At 47.2% G+C, this 18,668-nt stretch overlaps 1 protein-coding gene and 1 long non-coding RNA gene across 3 annotated transcripts in view; one reads left to right on the forward strand and one right to left on the reverse strand.

Moving 5' to 3' along the window:
• LOC119953348 (myosin-4-like) overlaps positions 1–18,668 on the forward strand; it is a 288,309-nt gene that overhangs the window by 254,457 nt on the left and 15,184 nt on the right. For both annotated transcript variants that reach the window (XM_038777537.1, XM_038777535.1), the window contains 12 exons: positions 4,555–4,678; positions 4,775–4,911; positions 4,983–5,238; positions 11,276–11,518; positions 11,606–11,782; positions 11,864–12,009; positions 12,336–12,426; positions 12,521–12,910; positions 13,025–13,151; positions 15,114–15,232; positions 18,121–18,317; positions 18,410–18,593. In XM_038777537.1, coding sequence (XP_038633465.1) covers positions 4,555–4,678; positions 4,775–4,911; positions 4,983–5,238; positions 11,276–11,518; positions 11,606–11,782; positions 11,864–12,009; positions 12,336–12,426; positions 12,521–12,910; positions 13,025–13,151; positions 15,114–15,232; positions 18,121–18,317; positions 18,410–18,593 — 2,191 coding nt within the window. The remainder of the gene's footprint in view (positions 1–4,554; positions 4,679–4,774; positions 4,912–4,982; positions 5,239–11,275; positions 11,519–11,605; positions 11,783–11,863; positions 12,010–12,335; positions 12,427–12,520; positions 12,911–13,024; positions 13,152–15,113; positions 15,233–18,120; positions 18,318–18,409; positions 18,594–18,668) is intronic.
• LOC119953352 overlaps positions 1–18,668 on the reverse strand; it is a 55,340-nt gene that overhangs the window by 9,451 nt on the left and 27,221 nt on the right. The window lies entirely within an intron of this gene.

Genomic DNA, 18,668 nt, shown 5'->3' on the forward strand with positions numbered 1-18,668 from the left:
GCGCGGTCGAAAAACACCAGTACCGGGGCCTTGGTGAGTTTCGCCCTGAGCTCACGCCACTCTTGCTCATGTGCGGGGAGCCACTGGATGTCCGTAGTTTTTTTAACGAGATTGCGGAGAGCTGTGGTGTGTGATGCAAGGTTGGGGATAAACTTCCCAAGGAAGTTGACCATCCCTAGGAAGCGGAGGACCGCCTTCTTGTCCTCCGGGGTCTTCATGGCGTTGATCGCCGGCACATTGTCAGCGTCTGGCTGCACACCGAACTGCAAAATATTGTCGCCAAGGTACTTTATTTCTGCTTGACCGAATGAGCATTTGCCTCTATTGAGTCGGAGGCCATGTTCGTGGATCCTGTGGAACACTCGCTTGAGGCGATCGATGTGCTCCGTGGAGTCGTTGACCAGATAATGATATCATCGACGTACACTCACACCCCCTCGATGCCCTCCATCATTTGCTCCATTATGCGGTGGAGCACCTCCGAGGTGGAGATGATGCCAAAGGGCATCCGGTTGTAACAGTAGCAACCAAACGGGGGGCGCGATTCTCCCAACGGGAGACTAAGTGCCGACACAGGAGTGAAAACCGGAGTGTTTCACTCCGGCGTCGGAGGCCGCTGCCCGCCCCCTATGAAAGTAGTTGAGTCGGAAACGTTAGGGACCTTCAAGCGGCTATTGGATAGGTACACGGATTAGGGTAGAATAATGGAGTGTAGATTAATTTATTCTTAAGGGCAGCACGGTAGCATTGTGGATAGCACAATTGCTTCACAGCTCCAGGGTCCCAGGTTCGATTTCGACTTGGGTCACTGTCTGTGCGGAGTCTGCACATCCTCCCCGTGTGTGCATGGGTTTCCTCCGGGTGCTCCGGTTTCCTCCCATTGTCCAAAGATGTGCAGGTTGGGTGGATTGGCCATGATAAATTGCCCTTAGTGTCCAAAATTCTATGATTAACCTAGGACAAATGTTCGGCACAACATCGTGGGCCGAAGGGCCTGTTCTGTGCTGTATTTCTCTATCTATCTATTCTCCCACCCCCAGGGGGCTAGGAGTGGCGCCGCGCCAATTTACGTGCCGCCGGCCGCGTTATTTATGCGGCGCCGCTTAAATGACGTCACCTGCGCATGCGCGGTTGCCGTCCTGCCCGCGGGCGCCCCGCAAGACATGGAGGATTGATCTTGCGGGACGGCGGAGGAAAACGAGTGCGTCCTTTAGAGACGCCGGCTCGCCGATAGGTGGGCCCCCATCGCAGGCCAGACCCCTCCTGAGCAGCCCCCTGGTGCTCCATCCCCCCCCACAGGCTGCACACGCAGCGTTCGCGCGCTGTTCATGCCGGCAGCGACCAGTTGTGGTTCGTGCCGGCGTAAACCGGTCGGATTGGACAGGCCGCTCGGCCCATCCGGGCCGGAGAATCACCGCTCGACCGTTAGAAACGGCGAACGAAGGCAGCACGGTGGCCTAGTGGTTAGCACAACCGCCTCACGGCGCTGAGGTCCCAGGTTCGAATCCCGGCCCTGGGTCACTGTCTGTGTGGAGTTTGCACGTTCTCCCCGTGTCTGCGTGGGTTTCGCCCCCACAACCCAAAAATGTGCAGAGTAGGTGGATTGGCCACGCTAAATTGCCCCTTAATTGGAAAAAATAATTGGCTAATCTAAATTTTAAAAAAAGAAAAAAAAAAAAAGAAACGGCGAACGGCGATTCTCCGAGTGGCCTGTCGTTTATCTCGGAACGCCGTTTTGGGGGGGTGGGAGTATCGCGTGCGGGTGCTAGGGCGGCGTGACGGGAATCGCCCGGCACTCCTGCAATTCTCCCACCCGGCGTAGGGGTCGGAGAATCGCGCCCGGGGTGTTAAATGTGCACAGCTTTCGACTAGACGCGTCCAGCTGTATTTGCCAAAACCCCTTGGAGGCATCCAGCTTCGTGAAAAACCTTGGCGTGAGCCATTTCACTGGTGAGCTCTTCTCGGGGTAGTGTTCCCTCATGATGTTACGGTTCAAATCTTTGGGGTCGATACAAATGCGAAGTTCCCCTGATGGTTTTTTGACACAAACCATGGAGCTAACCCAGTCCATGGGTTCCGTGGCCTTAGAAATGACGCCCTGGTCCTGGAGGTCTTGCAGCTGCTGCTTGAGGCGGTCCTTAAGGGGCGCCGGCACCCGATGCGGTGCATGAACCACAGGTGTGGCATTCGGTTTCAGCAGTATCTTGCATCGGTAAGGGAGTGTGCCTGTACCTTCGAAGACGCTGTGGTATTTGTGGTGAATCACAGTAGCGTAATTCACACTATTACACATGTTATACTATGTCTCTGTAAGCTCGGCACATGAGCAGTTGCGCTGCTCTGCCACTAGGGGGAGATGCACTGGGAGTGTACGGGAGTTTGTACTGGGCTCCACCTTTTGAGTCCACCCACGGCTCCTCCCCCTAGCCGGAAGTATAAAGGTTGATGCTGAGAGCCTGTCTGCCAGTTCATCTGGAGTTCATCTTGTCACAGGCAGGCTCTGTTGTAAGACGATTAAAACCACTGTTCACTTCTAACCACGTGTCGTGTGAATTGATGGTCTCATCGGTATTGTGCTATGATGTCATCTAATTGGACTTGGAAGCTGACATCTGGCGACGCCATTGCCTCTGCGGACGCCATGGTGTGAACCCGCTCCGCATCGTGAGGGCCTTGCCGCGCCGTCTCTGCCGCCTTGATATGGGAGTACCGGTTGTTAGCGTGCTCGTGGAGGACGCAGGTTTCAATGGCGATGGTAAGGGTGAGCTGCTTAACTTTAAGGAGCTGCTGGCGAAGGGGACCGGAGTGGACCCCAAAAACGATCTGGTCGTGGATCATGGAGTCGGAAGTGGAGCCATAGTTGCAGGACCGCGTGAGGATACGGAGATGGGTTAAGAAGGACTGAAAAGGTTCATCCTTACCCTGAAGCCTCTGCAGGAACACATAGCGTTCAAAGCTCTCGTTGACTTCGATGTCGCAGTGTTTGTCGAACTTCAGCAGGACTGTTTTAAACATTGTCTTGTCCTCGCCTTCAGCAAAGGTGAGGGAGTTAAAGATGTGGATAGCGTGGTCCCCGGCTGTAGAGAGGAAGAGAGCAATCTTCTTGGCATCTGATGCGGCTTCGAGGTCGGTGGCTTCAAGATATAGCTGGAACTTCTGCTTGAAAATCTTCCAGTTAGTACCGAGGTTGCTGGCGATGCGGAGTTGCGGGGGAGGGGTGACGCTGCACAAGATTCAGGATTTTGCAGGCCTGAGCACCGAGCAGGGAAGCTCTGTTGGTTCCAACTATTTGAAAACGCAGGGTTGCTTTTGAAGAACGATGGGATATCGCAAGCTAGCATGAGTCACTGGCAGTAATGACATTGCCATTGTAGTTGGGGAGTTGGCAGGCCAGTGGAGTATGCTTGGCTTGACGCGGATGGTGTCAAGGTCAGACTTGGAAATGAGGTTCGCTGAAGCGCCGGTGTCCAGCCTGAAGCATATGCGAGCCTTGTTGACCATAAAGGTGGCACACCACTCATCATCCAGATCAATGCTCATCACTGGGAGTTGTTTCACCTTCTTCGCTGAAAGCATCGTATGCTTGGTGATGATGCCCACCCGGAATGGGGATGTGAGGCCCTCGGTGTTGGGATCTGGAACCATGTTGGAGTCGGAGTCTGCAACGGGTTGCTCTACTGACCGGACGTTCCTGCGCTGCGGCTGGGATTGCTGTGTGTTGGGCAGTTGAGCAGATCTGCACAGGGCTGCGTAGTGGCCAAGCTTGCCACTCTGGAGACAGCATCAAGATTTTGCGGGACATTGTCGCTTTAAATGGCGCAGCCACAGTTGTTGCACGCCACGGCGCCGACGTCAGGACGCTCCGTGCGCCACCGCGCATGTGCAGTGCTATCGAACGATGTGCTCACCTGCGCAGTTCGGTCATCGGCCTCGCCGTCCCCTTGGTCGTGGCGCACATGCGCAGGAGCCTGGGAAAAGTGCGCAAAATAGCCGCCCTCATCCAGACTCAGGCCCTGGACCTGCACCTGCTCCGCATCGTGTCCATGTTACCGGATGGCTGATCGCTGGTCAAAGGCAGACTATCTCAAGGTACGTCCGTCAAACTCGAGCATGACTCACTGGTACCATGATGTGTTGGGTAAGCTGGGTCTGCGAGGACTGCGTTTACTGCAGCAGTGAGAGAAACAGGCTTCCAACACTTGAACAAATGCAACCCGATTTTATTGAACTCTTAACTATCATACATACTTTAACTGTGGGTTGACACTATGCTGACTTGACTGGAGACCTGAGGCTAACCTGACCAGACTATCTTACTACCACATGGTGTATGCTCTAGTTGCTGCTCACGGGCTCTGACTGTCTCAGAGGCTGGATCCCAAGAGAGCGGGAAAACTTGTGCCCTCTGGCTTTATAGTGGTCGTGTCCTGTCTGGTGATTGGCTGCTGTGTTCTGTGTGTTAACTGGTCATTCCTGTGTGTCAATCACTGCCTGTCTGTGCACCATCATATACCTGTATGTATATTATGACAATATCCTCTTTTGAAAATGCAGATACAAGCTCTTAAATGCAAGTGCTATACCCGAAGGACAATTTATTGATAGCAAGAAGGCTTCTGAGAAATTGCTGAGCTCCATCAATGTGGATCACACCCAGTATCGGTTTGGCCATACTAAGGTAAATGTTAAGTTTCCAAAGAGTCATATGTTAGAATTTGATAAGCGTGAACCACTGATAACTCTTAAATTCAATGCATTATTTATTCCATTCAAGGTATTTTTCAAGGCTGGTCTGCTGGGTACTCTTGAAGAAATGAGGGATGACAAATTGGCTCAAATCATCACACGTACACAAGCCATTTGTCGTGGATTCCTAATGAGGGTAGAATTTAAGAAGATGATGGAGAGAAGGTAAGTTAACGGTTTTCCATTGCACGGACAAAGCGATGCAAGTACTACTTTTGTTTAATGTCATTCTACAGGGATGCCACCTTCACTATACAATACAACATCCGCTCATTTATGAACGTCAAGCACTGGCCATGGATGAAACTGTATTTCAAGATCAAACCTCTTCTGAGGAGTGCTGAAACCGAAAAGGAAATGGCGAACATGAAAGTGGAATTTGAAAAGACTAAAGAAGCACTGGCTAAATCTGAAGCACGAAGAAAAGAATTGGAAGAAAAAATGGTTAGCCTGCTTCAGGAGAAGAATGACTTAATGCTTCAAGTTCAGGCAGTGAGTAATGTAAACAATCGAAGTACATGTTTGCACCTTACTTTTTCTGAAGTTTGACCTTTGAATTCTAGGTTTCGTAGATTTCTAGGAAAATTAAATGAAGTTACATATGGGACACAATCCTATTTTTCTCAATATGTTTTGTGTTAGGCTCATTAATCTGTTCAGGAAGTATTCTGAGAGCTATTAAACTGCTAGTGCAGGACATATGAATTGCACTGTTGGAACTTGCATATTAATAGATAACAATCTAGCCATAATATATTCCAAACTCCATGGCAGAAAAATCCCAGCCTAATAAACTATATTCCCAATAATAAGCTATAAGCCCGATATTGATACAAATGCAGAACAGTCTCAGAGTCCTGGGTGTTTTGGACATATACATGTAACCTCCAACCTAAAATAACAATAATGGCCAAACTACAAGCTAATTCAGGTTCAAGATCAGAGGAAGATGCCAGCATCCGTCAGAAGAGATACTGACGGATGCTGGCAGACCTGCTGTATTTTTCCAGCGTCCTCTGTTCTTATTTCAGATTCCAGCATCCACAGTATTTCACTTATTTTTGTAAATTAGGATTATTTTGTGCTGTGTACTTGAGCAAAAGCTATATTTTGTATTCATAAATAATCCAACTTTCATCTCAGGAAAACGTTAAACATAATGGGTGGGATTCTCCGGTCTCCAGCCATGTGTTTCCTGGTGGCGCGCCATTCGTTGGCGGTGGGATTCTCTACTCCCACAGCTTGTCAATGGGATTTCCCATTGGAGCCACTCGACGTCGCCGGGAAACCCGCAGGTGGGGATCCACTGTCGGCGGGAACAGAGAATCTCAATGGCCAGACTATTCTGGCCTATATATTCAGTGGCCCAGAATTTATCTTTAACAATAATGGTTTGGTTAATGGCACTAACTGTTATTGAAATGTAAATCAGCCAGCAACTTCAGCTGAGTGCAGGTGTGCATTTAAACATTAAAATCCAGGCTTGCTGTCCAAGATGCACAGATCCACCCTCAACTCCACCAAGAAGGGCAAGGGCAGCAGCTCCATGGGAGCACCACCTCCTGCAGGTTTCCATCAAAGTCATACACCATCCTGACTTAGAAATACATCATTGCTCCTTCATTGCTGCCATATCAATATCCAGGAACTCCCTCCCTAACAGCACAGTGGGAATACTAACACCATGTGGACTGCAACAGTTCAAGAAGGCAGGACAGTTTCTGAAGAGCAATTAGGCAATAAATGCTGGCCGAGCCAGCGATGTCCATATCCCATGAAGGGCGAGAAAAACACATAAACGGCACTTTGCTCCATGTTAAAATCTATTGAATGCCATGAAGTTCCTGCATTTACAATGTGGATATGACCCCAACACAGAAAGTTAGGCTTGTCTCTTTCAGACTACCAACATTTTTTAAATAGAGCGATACATATAATTTACTACTAAACAAATCAACTGGCATTGAAAATTAACTGTTACAAAGTGGAGTCTATTTCCTTCAGCTCAATTATTTGGGATTTTATAGATTTTTAAAAAAATTTATTTTTCTGTCTCTTCTAGCTCTCTCTTAATCTGGTCCTTATTTTGCTTTATGCACTTGATTTGATATTGAATTCTGACTCTGAAATATTCATTAATGATTCTCCAATCTGACTGGTTGAGGGAAACAGTGGTGATTGTCCCTTTAAGGGCAACACAGCAGAGTAATGGTCACCTGGTCTAGGTAACCAATCAGGACCCAGAATGTGGAATCACCCCATGGTATGAAAGGCTCCGAGATAGAGACATTTTGGAAATGAGCTACAGCCAGGAGGCTGCTGTACAATTCTTATTAATAAATACCTTTTGGGTTCACTAACGAAATCTGTGAAAGTATATCATTAAAAAGACTGACGTTGCTTTCCCTGTTTAAACAGGTCCCAGATTCCATGTAGCAGTCACAATGTTATTTGGAGTCCTAACTTGCAACAATTTCTGGTAGGACAAGTGCCAAGAGTAAATATACTCTTGGGCAACATGGTAGCACAGTGGGTAGCACTGTTACTTCACAGCTCCAGGTTCCCAAGTTTGATTCCCGACTTGGGTCACTGTCTGTGCAGAGTCTGCACGTTCTCCCTGTGTCTACTTGGGTTTCCTTTGGGTGCTCCGGTTTCCTCCCACACTCCCGAAAGACGTGTTGTTAGGTGAATTGGATATTCTGAATTCTCCCTCTGTGTACCTGAACAGGTGCCGGAATGTGGCAACGAGGGGTTTTTAACAGTAACCTCATTGCAGTGTTAATGTAAGCCTATTTGCAACAATGAAGATTATTATTATTACTGAAGGTTGGAGACTGTTAACTCACCAGCTCCAGTAAATTCTGGCCCAACTCTGATTATGTCTGTCCTGTGCAACCTGTGCCCAAACACGCTTTAGGGGTTCAATGGAAAGATTTCGTTCAGATCTAGGAGACCTGTGAGGTCTCAGACCAAACCATCAGATGTTTCATAAAGGTTGCAAAAAGGGAGTATTCTACAATGACAACAACTCGCTTTTATAATGAAAGGGTGGAATTTAATGTTCGAGGTGGGGGTCGTGTTCGATGTCTGGAAAACTAATGGGAATCTCGCATTGAACATTTTCAGGATTTTCTAGAAATCAGGCACTTACCTGGGCGGTGTCGGGCCTTCCGTTGAATGAAGCATTATTCAGGGCAGAAAACGCAATCAGAGCAGGCGGGGGTTTGCAGTTCCAGCAGCACCATTGGGATCGGCGGTACTATGGACACTGCACTTGGGCCTTCAGCAGGGTCAATGATGGATCCCTGAAGTGAAATAAGTGGGGTTGGGGCTGGGAAGAGGGCAGCTGGGGAGGCTGGGAGAGTGAGTGGTTGTGGTGGTTGGCAGCAAGTGCCTGAGAATGAGGGGCCTTCCCCACATTTCACTTTACAAATACATCCCAAAATGCTTCACAGGAGCATTTTCAAACATATTTTGATGCTGATCCGTAGGCAAGATTTTAGGAATCAGTCCAACAGCTTGGTCAAAGGAGTTGTTTTTAGGGAACATCATTAAAACGGAAACAGAATTGGGGAGACAGAGAGGGTTTGAGAGGGACTTCCAGAGTTTGGGGCCCAGGCAACTGAAGAGACAGGTGGAATGGGCAAGAAGCTAGAATTGGAGGTGTACATATCTCTAACAGGGGTTGTCATAATATACACCAGTATACCATGGTGCAGACACACACACTGATGGACATACAATAGGACCAATCAACATGCATAAACAGCGCAGCCAATCACCAGTTAGAGCACACTCACTACAAAGACAGGGGGCATCACTTTCCCCACTCATTCGGGATGCAGCCTTTCAGAAGCACAAGAGCTTATAGTTTACAGCACAGATTCTCACCATGTGCTGAGTGATTCGACTGGTAAGGACAGGCACAGGTCTTCAGTTAATCTAACATTGTTTAACCCACAGTAATAGTATGTTCAGCAGTTTATAGTTTAATAAAATAGTGTTGTACTATTTTAAGTGTTGGTGGCCTGTATGTGTTTCACGGATCCACAGCACCCAACACATCAGGGTTGGAGAGCTAAAGATGGTGACAGAGAAAAAGGGGATGAAGACATGGAGGAATTGAGAATTTTCAAACTGAGGCATTGCTAGAACATAGGCCAGTGCAGGACAGTGTGTACACGTGCAGGGTTGAATATAGAAAAAAAATCATGTCTTTGCTCCCCACCATTAACTCTGATCCCTAATCAGCAAATAAATATTTCTCCAGGCTTAACTACACCTTCCCCAATAGGACTTGGTGTGAGTTTGCATCACAAGTAGCAGAGTCATTGAGGAGCTCAGGATTATGCAGGGTAGTGGGGTGGGGGTGGCGGGGGAGTTGGATAGGATGCTAGCCAAGATTACGGGTGGGAGTTTTCAGCCCTTCCCGCCGACTGGATCATCCAGTTGTGCCGAAGACCTGCCCCCTCCTGGTGAGTTTCCTGGTGGCGGGGTGGGTAAGCCGTGAAAAATACCATAGACATTGGTGGGACTGAAAGATCTCTCCAGTTGCAAATGGCAAGCCGACTCCGCCATCGGAAAATATGCCACGAGGAGGCCAGAAGCTCATCTCTGGGTGACACGGGTGTGGAAGACCTTCTTCAGCCTCAGATAGTGACTTAGGAAGAGGATTGACTTTGAAGATTTTGAAATCTAATTCTCCAATCATCTTCGCAGTCCTCCAAGAGCTGATGTTATGGGGCAACCCAGTCCCGACCCTCCACCTCACCTGACTAAAAAGTCAGGAATGAGCCTGCCCACGATCGCAAAAGCTGCCCTGCAGCACTTTGATACTGGAAGGTGTATTAAATGCTTTAAGGCGAGACTTCAGTCCCTTTCCAGGAGGAAATCCCACCTTAGAGATCTGCCAACTAAACAATGCCTCTTTATTTGAATAGAGACAATGTTCAGGGGTATGAGGAATGTCATTAAGTCGTAATTCTCATTTGGAGAACTGGTGCAGACAGATGGGTCAAATGGCCTCCCTCTGTGCCATAACAGTACTGTGATTCTGCACTCTGTACTTTCAGCAGTGCCAGCTGGGAGCGGTAGCCATTGTTGGGACTACAGGCAGACTCGCCACGTTGAGGAACCCAGGGAAGTCCAGAATCAGGGAGCTCAGTGAGGATTGGGGAGCTTGGAACAAGAGACCAGGAGAAAGGATTGAAAGGGGAGATTACCTTGCAGGGAGGTGCCTCTGATGTTTCCAGGGGGCCCCCCAATTCTAGTCTGCCAAACTGTATCTGCTGGGCCTCTCACATGCTGTGAGCCTTCCCCCACCATGGGTAAAATACAGGTGGTCAGGGATGAGACCCTTAAGTGGACATGCATTGACCATTAGTTGCATTAGATCCAAGGGTGGGCAGGCTCTATCATATGACCTCCCACTGGATTCTTCCAAGCATCCCCTCCTTCAAACCTGCTGGCCACAGAACTTAAATTCCAGCCTTGAATCTCTGTTGATGATAGTCCAATCAGTCTAACTCACTACGGAACCAAGAAGGGTTCATGTGTTTTTGGGCAACCTGAATTTTCCTCTACTTTGGCCAGCTGACCCTGCAGGTCAAAACCCCTAGTATGCAGCTGGACAAGCAACCATAAATCTTATTTTATAAACTATATTGATACTGCTTTAACTGCAACAATATGCATAGTAGTATTGCCACTGGACTAGACATCGACAGATGGAGAAATTTGAATTCAATTTTTAAAAAGTCAATTAAAAGTCTAATGATGACCATGAAATGATTGTAGTAAAGACCAACCTGGCTCACTAATGTCTTTTAGGGATGGGAACCTTCCATGGTCTGGCCTACATGTGACTCCAGAACCACAGCAATGTATTTGATTCTTAAATGCCCTTTGAAATGGTCCTGCAAACCATTCAGTTCAAGGGCAATAAGCGTTGACCCAGTTATCGACACCCATTTCCAATAAGCATTGGTTCAGTCAACCCTCATTTAAGCTTCTTGGATTCCTTATAGGAAGTGAGCATGCACAGGGGCAGCACGGTAGCATAGTGATTAGCACAGTTGCTTCACAGCTCCAGGGTCCCAGGTTCGATTCCCGGCTGGGTCACTGCCTGTGCGGAGTCTGCACGTTCTCCCCGTGTCTGCATGGGTTTCCTCTGGGTGCTCCAGTTTCCTCCCACACTCCAAAGATGTGTGGGTTAGGTGGATTGGCCATGCTAAATTGCCCTTAGTGTCCAAAAAGGGTAGTTGGGGTTTGCTGGGTTACGGGGATGGGGTAGATACGTGAGCTTGAGTGGAGTGCAGACTCGATGGGCCGAATGGCCTCCTTCTGCACTGTAAATTCTATGATTCTATGCACTCAATTTTGGAATTGTGGAAACCCCTTTAGCGGGTTCAGCTTTGTCATTGGCTAAATAGTTTCTTAAATGCCAATTCATTACATTAGAACACAAGCCACAGAAAGTTTTGTGAATAAGCTGGTTGGATAAAGAAACATTTTCTTTGGTTCCCGAAAGGAAGCAGATGGCCTGGCAGATGCAGAAGAAAGATGCGACCAGCTCATTAAAAGCAAAATTCAATACGAAGCAAAGGTTAAGGAACTCAATGAGAGATTGGAGGACGAAGAGGAATGCAATGCAGAACTGACATCCAAGAAGAGAAAGCTTGAAGATGAATGCTCGGAGTTAAAGAAAGACATTGATGATCTAGAACTGACACTAGCCAAAGTTGAAAAGGAAAAGCATGCCACAGAAAACAAGGTATTTATTTGCATCTGGAACAAAATTGCTTAATTTGTACAAAGTGATGCATGCAATTGACTAACTGCAAAATGGGGTTTACCAAAGGTTAAGAATCTTACAGAAGAAATGGCCTCCCTTGATGAAAACATTGTCAAATTAACCAAGGAGAAGAAAGCCCTCCAAGAGGCCCATCAACAAACCTTAGATGATCTCCAGGCTGAAGAGGACAAAGTCAACACTTTAAGCAAAATCAAGGCAAAATTGGAACAACAAGTGGATGAAGTTAGTATAAGGAAACACACAACTTTGAAAATTTGTGTTTGTGTCTTGATCGGTGGGATAATTTTCCTTGTTTTTTTGTAGCTTGAATGTTCTCTAGAACTGGAGAAAAAGCTTCGCATAGACTTAGAAAGAGTCAAGAGGAAGCTTGAGGGGGATTTGAAGCTGATTCAGGAATCAGTAATGGATTTAGAAAATGACAAGATGCAATTGGAAGACAAAGTGAAGAAGTAAGAAATTGTCTTCCTTTTGTAATGTGGTCATGACGTGCATGTTATGGGCAGCACAGTGGCGCAGTGGTTAGCACTGCTGTCTCACGGCGACGAGGTTGCAGGTTCGCTCCCGGCCCTGGGCCACTGTCCGTATGGTTTGCACATTCTCCCCGTATTTGCGTGGGTTTCACCCCCACAACCCAAAGATGTGCAGGGTAGGTGGATTGGCCACACTAAATTGCCCCTTATTTAGAAAAAAATAATTGGGCACTCTAAGTTTATTTTTTTAAATATGAGGTGCATGTTACAATAGATTTTAACCTTCATTTATACTTGCACTCCAGGATGGAGTTTGAAAGAAGCCAGTATCAGAGCAAGATTGAAGATGAACAGATTCTTGGAGCCCAATTGCAGAAGAAAATCAAAGAACTCCAAGTATGTTTGAATCAGATTTATCTGAGCATATTTGGATGCTTTCAGGAGTAAAACAGTCAGAACATACATAATGTCCATCTATTCCAAATTCTAGGCCCGCATTGAAGAACTCGAAGAGGAAATTGAAGCTGAGCGTACAGTTCGTGCTAAGGCAGAGAAGCAAAGGTCTGACTATGCCCGTGAACTGGAGGAAATCAGTGAGCGACTGGAAGAAGCTGGCGGTGCGACTGCTGTCCAGATCGAATTGAACAAGAAACGAGAAACAGAATTTCAGAAGATGCGCCGTGATCTGGAAGAAGCTACACTACAGCATGAGGCAATGGCTGCTGCTCTTCGTAAGAAGCAGGCTGATAGTGTCGCAGAGCTTGGGGAACAAATTGACAACCTGCAACGTGTGAAACAGAAACTTGAGAAGGAAAAGAGTGAGTTCAAGATGGAAATTGATGACCTTGCTAGCAATATGGAAATGGTTTCAAAATCAAAGGTATGTCACAAATTGTCCTCTGTTGTCGAGTAAGTATTACAGATTGTATACACACTGTATACACACTTTTACTGTATACACATTGTTTATGTGCCAAACATTATTGAATTGCAGAGTATTCTTGAAAAAAACTGTCGAACCTTTGAGGACCAACTGAGTGAAATAAAGACAAAATATGAAGAACAAGCACGCCTTACAAATGACATGTCAGTGCAACGGGCTCGATTACAGACAGAAAATGGTATGCCCCCTGTGAACTCTACGCTTCATGGTCACTTGATGGTTGATATTAAGATTGAGTTTTCATTTGTTACCTATTTTACACCTTTAATATCTATCGTTATGCTGTGCTACCAATCTCACAATAGCTGTTTACCACAGAATGGCGAACTACAAAACGCTGGCTAGCTCACAGCTGAAAGTTTGTGTACAGTTCTGGTCACCACATTACGGGAAGGACACAATTGCTCTGGAAAGAGTAGAGAGGAGATTTTCAAGAAAGTTGCCAGGGCTTGAAAATTGTAGTTGTACAAAATTATGAGGGACCTAGATAGGGTAGACAGGCGATACCAGTTCCCCGTGGCTCAGGGGTCAATTACCAGTGGCTATAGATTTAAAGGAGATTGGATTTGGATTTTATTTATTGTCACGTGTACCGAGGTACAGTGCAAAGTATTTTTCTGCGAGCAGCTCAGCAGATCATGAAGTACATGAAAAGAAAATAATATGCATAATAGGGCAACACAAGGTAAACAATGTAACGACATAAATACCGGCAACAAGTGAAGCATACAGGGGTGGAGTGTTAATGAGGTCAGTCCATAAGAGGGTCGTTTCGGAGTCTGGTAACAGCGGGGAAGAAACTGTTTTTGAGTCTATTCGTACGCGTGCTCAGACTTTTGTATCTCCTGCCCAGTACAACAAGTTGGAAGAGTGAGTAAGCCGGGTGGGAGGGGTCTTTGATTATGCTGCCCGCTTTCCCCAGGCAGCCTGTTGTGTCGATGGAGTCAATGGATGGGAAGCAGGTTTGTGTGATGGACTGGGCTGTTTTCACAACTCTGAAGTTTCTTGCGGTCTTGGGCTGATCAATTGCCATACCAGGCTGTGATGCAGCCAGATAGGATGCTTTCTATGGTGCATCTGTAAAAGTTGGTAAGAGTTAATATGGACAGGCCGAATTTCCTTAGTTTCCTGAGGAAGTATAGGCGCTGTTGTGCTTTCTTGGTAGTATCGTCGACGTGGGTGGACCAGGACAGATTTTTGGAGATGTGCATTCCTAGGAATTTAAAGCTGCTAAGCATCTCCACCTCAGCCCCATTGATGCTGACAGGGGTGTGTACAGTATTTTGCTACCTGAAGTCAATGACAGGCTCTTTAGTTTTGCTGGCATTGAGGGATAGATTGTTGTCACTGCACCACTACACTATCTCTATCTCCCTCCTATATTCTGACTCGTCGTTATTTGAAATCCAGCCCACTATGGTCGTATAATCAGCAAACTTGTATATGGAGTTGGAACCATATTTTGCCACGCAGTCGTGTGTATACAGGGTGTATAGTAGGGGGCTAAGAACGCAGCCTTGTGGGGCCCCGGTATTGAGGACTATTGTGGAGCAGACTATTGTGGACTATTGGTAGAAGGATTAGAGAACACAGGAGGAAAAGGTTTTTTATCCAAAGGGCAGACAACATCAGGAATTTACTACCTGAATTAGTGGTTAAGGCAGAAATGCTCAACTCAATCAAAAAATATTGGATCTGCACCCGAGGTGCTGTAAACTCGAAGGTTACAGCCCAAGTGCTGGAAAGTGGGATTAAAATTAGCAGTTAGTTCCTTTCTTTCTCTCTTTTTTGACTGGCGTAGACACAATGGGCTGAATGGCCTTTTTCTATGCCATCACGTTTGAATGAATGCATTACCATTAATATTATTATTTTTGGAACAGCACGGTGACGCAGTTGTTAGCATTGCTGCCTAGGGCGCTGAGGACCCGGGTTCAATCCTGGGTCACTGTCTGTGTGGAGATTGCACATTTTCACTGTGTCTGCGTGGGTTTCACTCTCACAACCCAAAGATATGCAGATTAGGTGGATTGGGCACACTAAATTACCCCTTAGTTGAAAAAACAGAATTGGGTATTCTAAATTTATTTTAAATATATATATTATTATTAATTCTAATTGCATTCTCTTTCAACTTAAGGGGAACTAAGTCGTCAGGTTGAAGAAAAGGAATCCCTAATTTCACAATTGACCAGAGGGAAACAAGCATTCACACAACAAACTGAGGAGCTAAAGAGGCAATTGGAAGAAGAAACTAAGGTGAAAATCGTTGTGGTCATTGGCACGATTGAACGGCCGCACTGCGCCTGAAAGGTGGTGTGGCATGGCTGATAGATGTAGGGAGACCATAGAACATACAGTGCAGAAGGCCATTCGGCCCATCAAATTTGCACCAACCCACTTAAGTCCTCACTTCCTTCCTATCCCCGTAACACAATAATTCTTGCTAACCTTTTTTGGACACTAAGGGCAAATTAGCATGGCCAATCCACCTAACCTGCACGTCTTTGGACTGTGGGAGGAAACCGGAGCACCCGGAGGAAACCCACGCAGACACGGGGAGTACATACAGACTTCGCACAAACAGTAACCCAGCGGAGAATCGAACCTGGGACCCTGGCGCTGTGAAGCCACAGTGCTAGCCACTTCTGCTACCGTGCTACCAGGAACTACCCAACTCGCAATGCATGGCGAGATCTAACTCAATTCTCTCGAGGCGCGATATAAACCCCGCCCATTATGGGCAGGATCACTTTTTGGCAAACCTGCATAATTAGAGTGAGACAGCTAGTCCCGAGGCGCCTGAGGCGTTAGGATCTATCCCCTTTGCATCGGAGACCTCGGACGAGCGCCGTTCAGTATTGGTCTCACAAATGGGGACCAGACAAAACGCACTCGTGTGGGTGTCTCAGGGGATTGGAGGCCCCAGGTGCATGCCTTTTGGTACCCAGGATGATACCCTGGCACTGTTGGTACCACCTGGCACCCTGGAAGTGCCACCTGGGTGCAGAGCCTGGCACTGCAAAGGTTCCCAGGTGACAGTGCCAGCTGGCATGGGCACTGCCAAGGTGCCAAGCTAGCATTTATCACACGGTGGTGATCGGGCCCGAGTGCCATTGGCAGATTTTGGGGCAGTGCGGTGTTGTGTCGGGGACTCCAGAGATTGGGACGAAACGCGGAGCTCCTCTGTGCAGAAAATAGGGCTTAGCTTCGCATTCTCTGCTGAGGCCCCCTATCTAACCAATACTGACCGTTCGATAACATTGTGTTTTTCGACACTGCGAGTGCCAGTAAACACGGGATTAAATACACTTGTTTTGTTCTCATTTAGTTAAATCACGGCCCATTTCTTAGCATAGCGTTGATAATGAAAGTAATTCCACAAACACTGTGGCCTGAATTTTTCCGATAGTGGAGTCTCGCTTCCTATCATCTTAAATGTTGACGGGAAACTTGTCCCCAGCGACACCCAGTACCCCACAGTCATTTCTTGCTCAAATATGTGTTAAGTAGCTGCAGATGGGGCTTCCGCCCCTCATTCACGAGGAAGTCCCGCCTTAAAAGAGCTGCCGGCCAATCTGACTAGTTCGCACCTCTCCAGTCCTTGTAACAGTGCTGCAGTGGACATAAGTGCAGATTCAGGAGGTTACCTGAGACTATGAGTGAAAAAAACTGGCCACGTCACGCCCACCAGGAGTGCGACATGGCAGACAGGTGCCAGGTGAGGCATCCCGAGGGCTTCCCAGTGTGTGGGGTTGTCCACAATGGGAAACGGGACAGAGGATCCTGCTGCCGGTGGGGGCGCGCCACACCAGAAAACGAGTGCGGCGGGATGGAGAACTCCACCCCGATATCTGGGTGCTGGATGTTCTGGTAAGTTTATGGGGTCTCAGGACAGGGAGGGTAGGGAAGGCCTGGCTGGCACGAAGTGGTGATCGGGGTCTCGGGGGAAAACGAGGATGTCGGGGAGCGAGGTCTGGAGGCCACTGGATCGTAAGGGACCTTACGTAAGGGCAGCACAGTAGCATTGTGGATAGCATAATCGCTTCACAGCTCCAGGGTCCCAGGTTCGATTCCGGCTTGGGTCACTGTCTGTGCGGAGTCTGCACATTCTCCCCGTGTGTGGGTGGGTTTCCTCCGGGTGCTCCGGTTTCCTCCCACAGTCCAAAGATGTGCAGGTTAGGTGGATTGGCCATGCTAAATTGCCCTTAGTGTCCAAAATTGCCCTTAGTGTTGGGTGGGGTTACTGGGTTGTGGGGATAGGGTGGAGGTGTTGACCTTGGGTAGGATGCTCTTTCCAAGAGCCGGTGCAGACGCGATGGGCCGAATGGCCTCCTTCTGCACTGTAAATTCTATGTAAAATCTATGTAAAGGAAGTGCAACCAATTTCAGAAGAGGGCTTCTAATAGAGGCACCACCCTCTCCCTGAACCCCTGCTCCTTAGAAATTGAGGCTGTGCAGGAAACGGCCTTTACGTTTTGATACACAAGATGATAAATTACTGATTTTTGCATTTTATTTGATCTTGTATCCTGCGATTTACACACATGCCCTAAACAAGGGTTATAAAACATGGTTTGTTTATTCCACTGGCATCAAAGCAGTATCAGCCCTCAAGACAAAGCATAAACCCAAGAAACAAACCATTTACAGAGAATTGTAATTGTTGATACTTCAGGTCTCTGAATTGCTCTGGGCCTTGGATCCTCAAGACAGTCTCTCTTATCAGGCTTGTTCCTCTGCATAGCTTCTGGCTGCAGTCCCGTTTTCTTTCTCTCTCTCTCTCACATTCTCTTGTATAAGGCTTCTCAGACTCAGGGGATGCTGCCAGTCAGTTTGAATAGATATCCAATTTCCTTCCGCGGCTCCTTAACCATCCTCAGGCACCTGACACCCACACACCCTGGATCAATCCTTGTTGTTTTCTCCCTCAGTTCATTGCATTTAGTTCCATCCTTTAGTTTGTATAGTCACTCCTTCCTGTAGGGAGGGGCCCACCGAGCCGACCAATTCCCCTGCTTGATGCTCTCCCCCAATATCACTAGCTGCTGCTGCAGATCCCACTATAACCTAAAAAAGATATGTTTGCATTTACTTGTTTAAACATTCATATTTTGACCAGTAACTTCCAATTGAAAATATTTCAGGCTAAAAGTGCCTTGGCACATGCTCTGCAATCTTCCCGCCATGACTGTGATTTACTCCGTGAGCAATATGAAGAGGAACAGGAGGCAAAGGCCGAGCTCCAACGTGGCATGTCCAAGGCCAACAGCGAAGTCGCTCAGTGGAGAACAAAGTACGAAACCGATGCGATCCAGCGCACAGAGGAACTGGAGGATGCCAAGTATGTGCATTAAGAGAATGTTAATTTATACTTTCTTCAGGTGAAGTTTTGGCTGTTTTGGTGATGGTTAAGTGGATTGTTATTGTCTTCAGGAAGAAACTTGCGCAGCGGCTTCAAGATGCTGAGGATCACATTGAAGCAGTGAATTCTAAATGTGCTTCACTGGAAAAGACAAAACTGCGGTTGCAAGGTGAAGTGGAAGACCTAATGATCGATGTAGAGAGAGCGAATGCTGCTGCAGCTGTTCTTGATAAGAAACAGAGAAACTTTGATAAGGTACAGTCACAACATTTTTGCTATTTAGAGGAAGTTACATATAGTTTTGAACGATGTGCTTAGAGTGGATTACTG

The sequence above is a fragment of the Scyliorhinus canicula genome, chromosome 18 (genome assembly GCF_902713615.1).
Source record: "Scyliorhinus canicula chromosome 18, sScyCan1.1, whole genome shotgun sequence".
In the NCBI taxonomy this organism is placed as follows: Eukaryota; Metazoa; Chordata; class Chondrichthyes; order Carcharhiniformes; family Scyliorhinidae; genus Scyliorhinus; species Scyliorhinus canicula.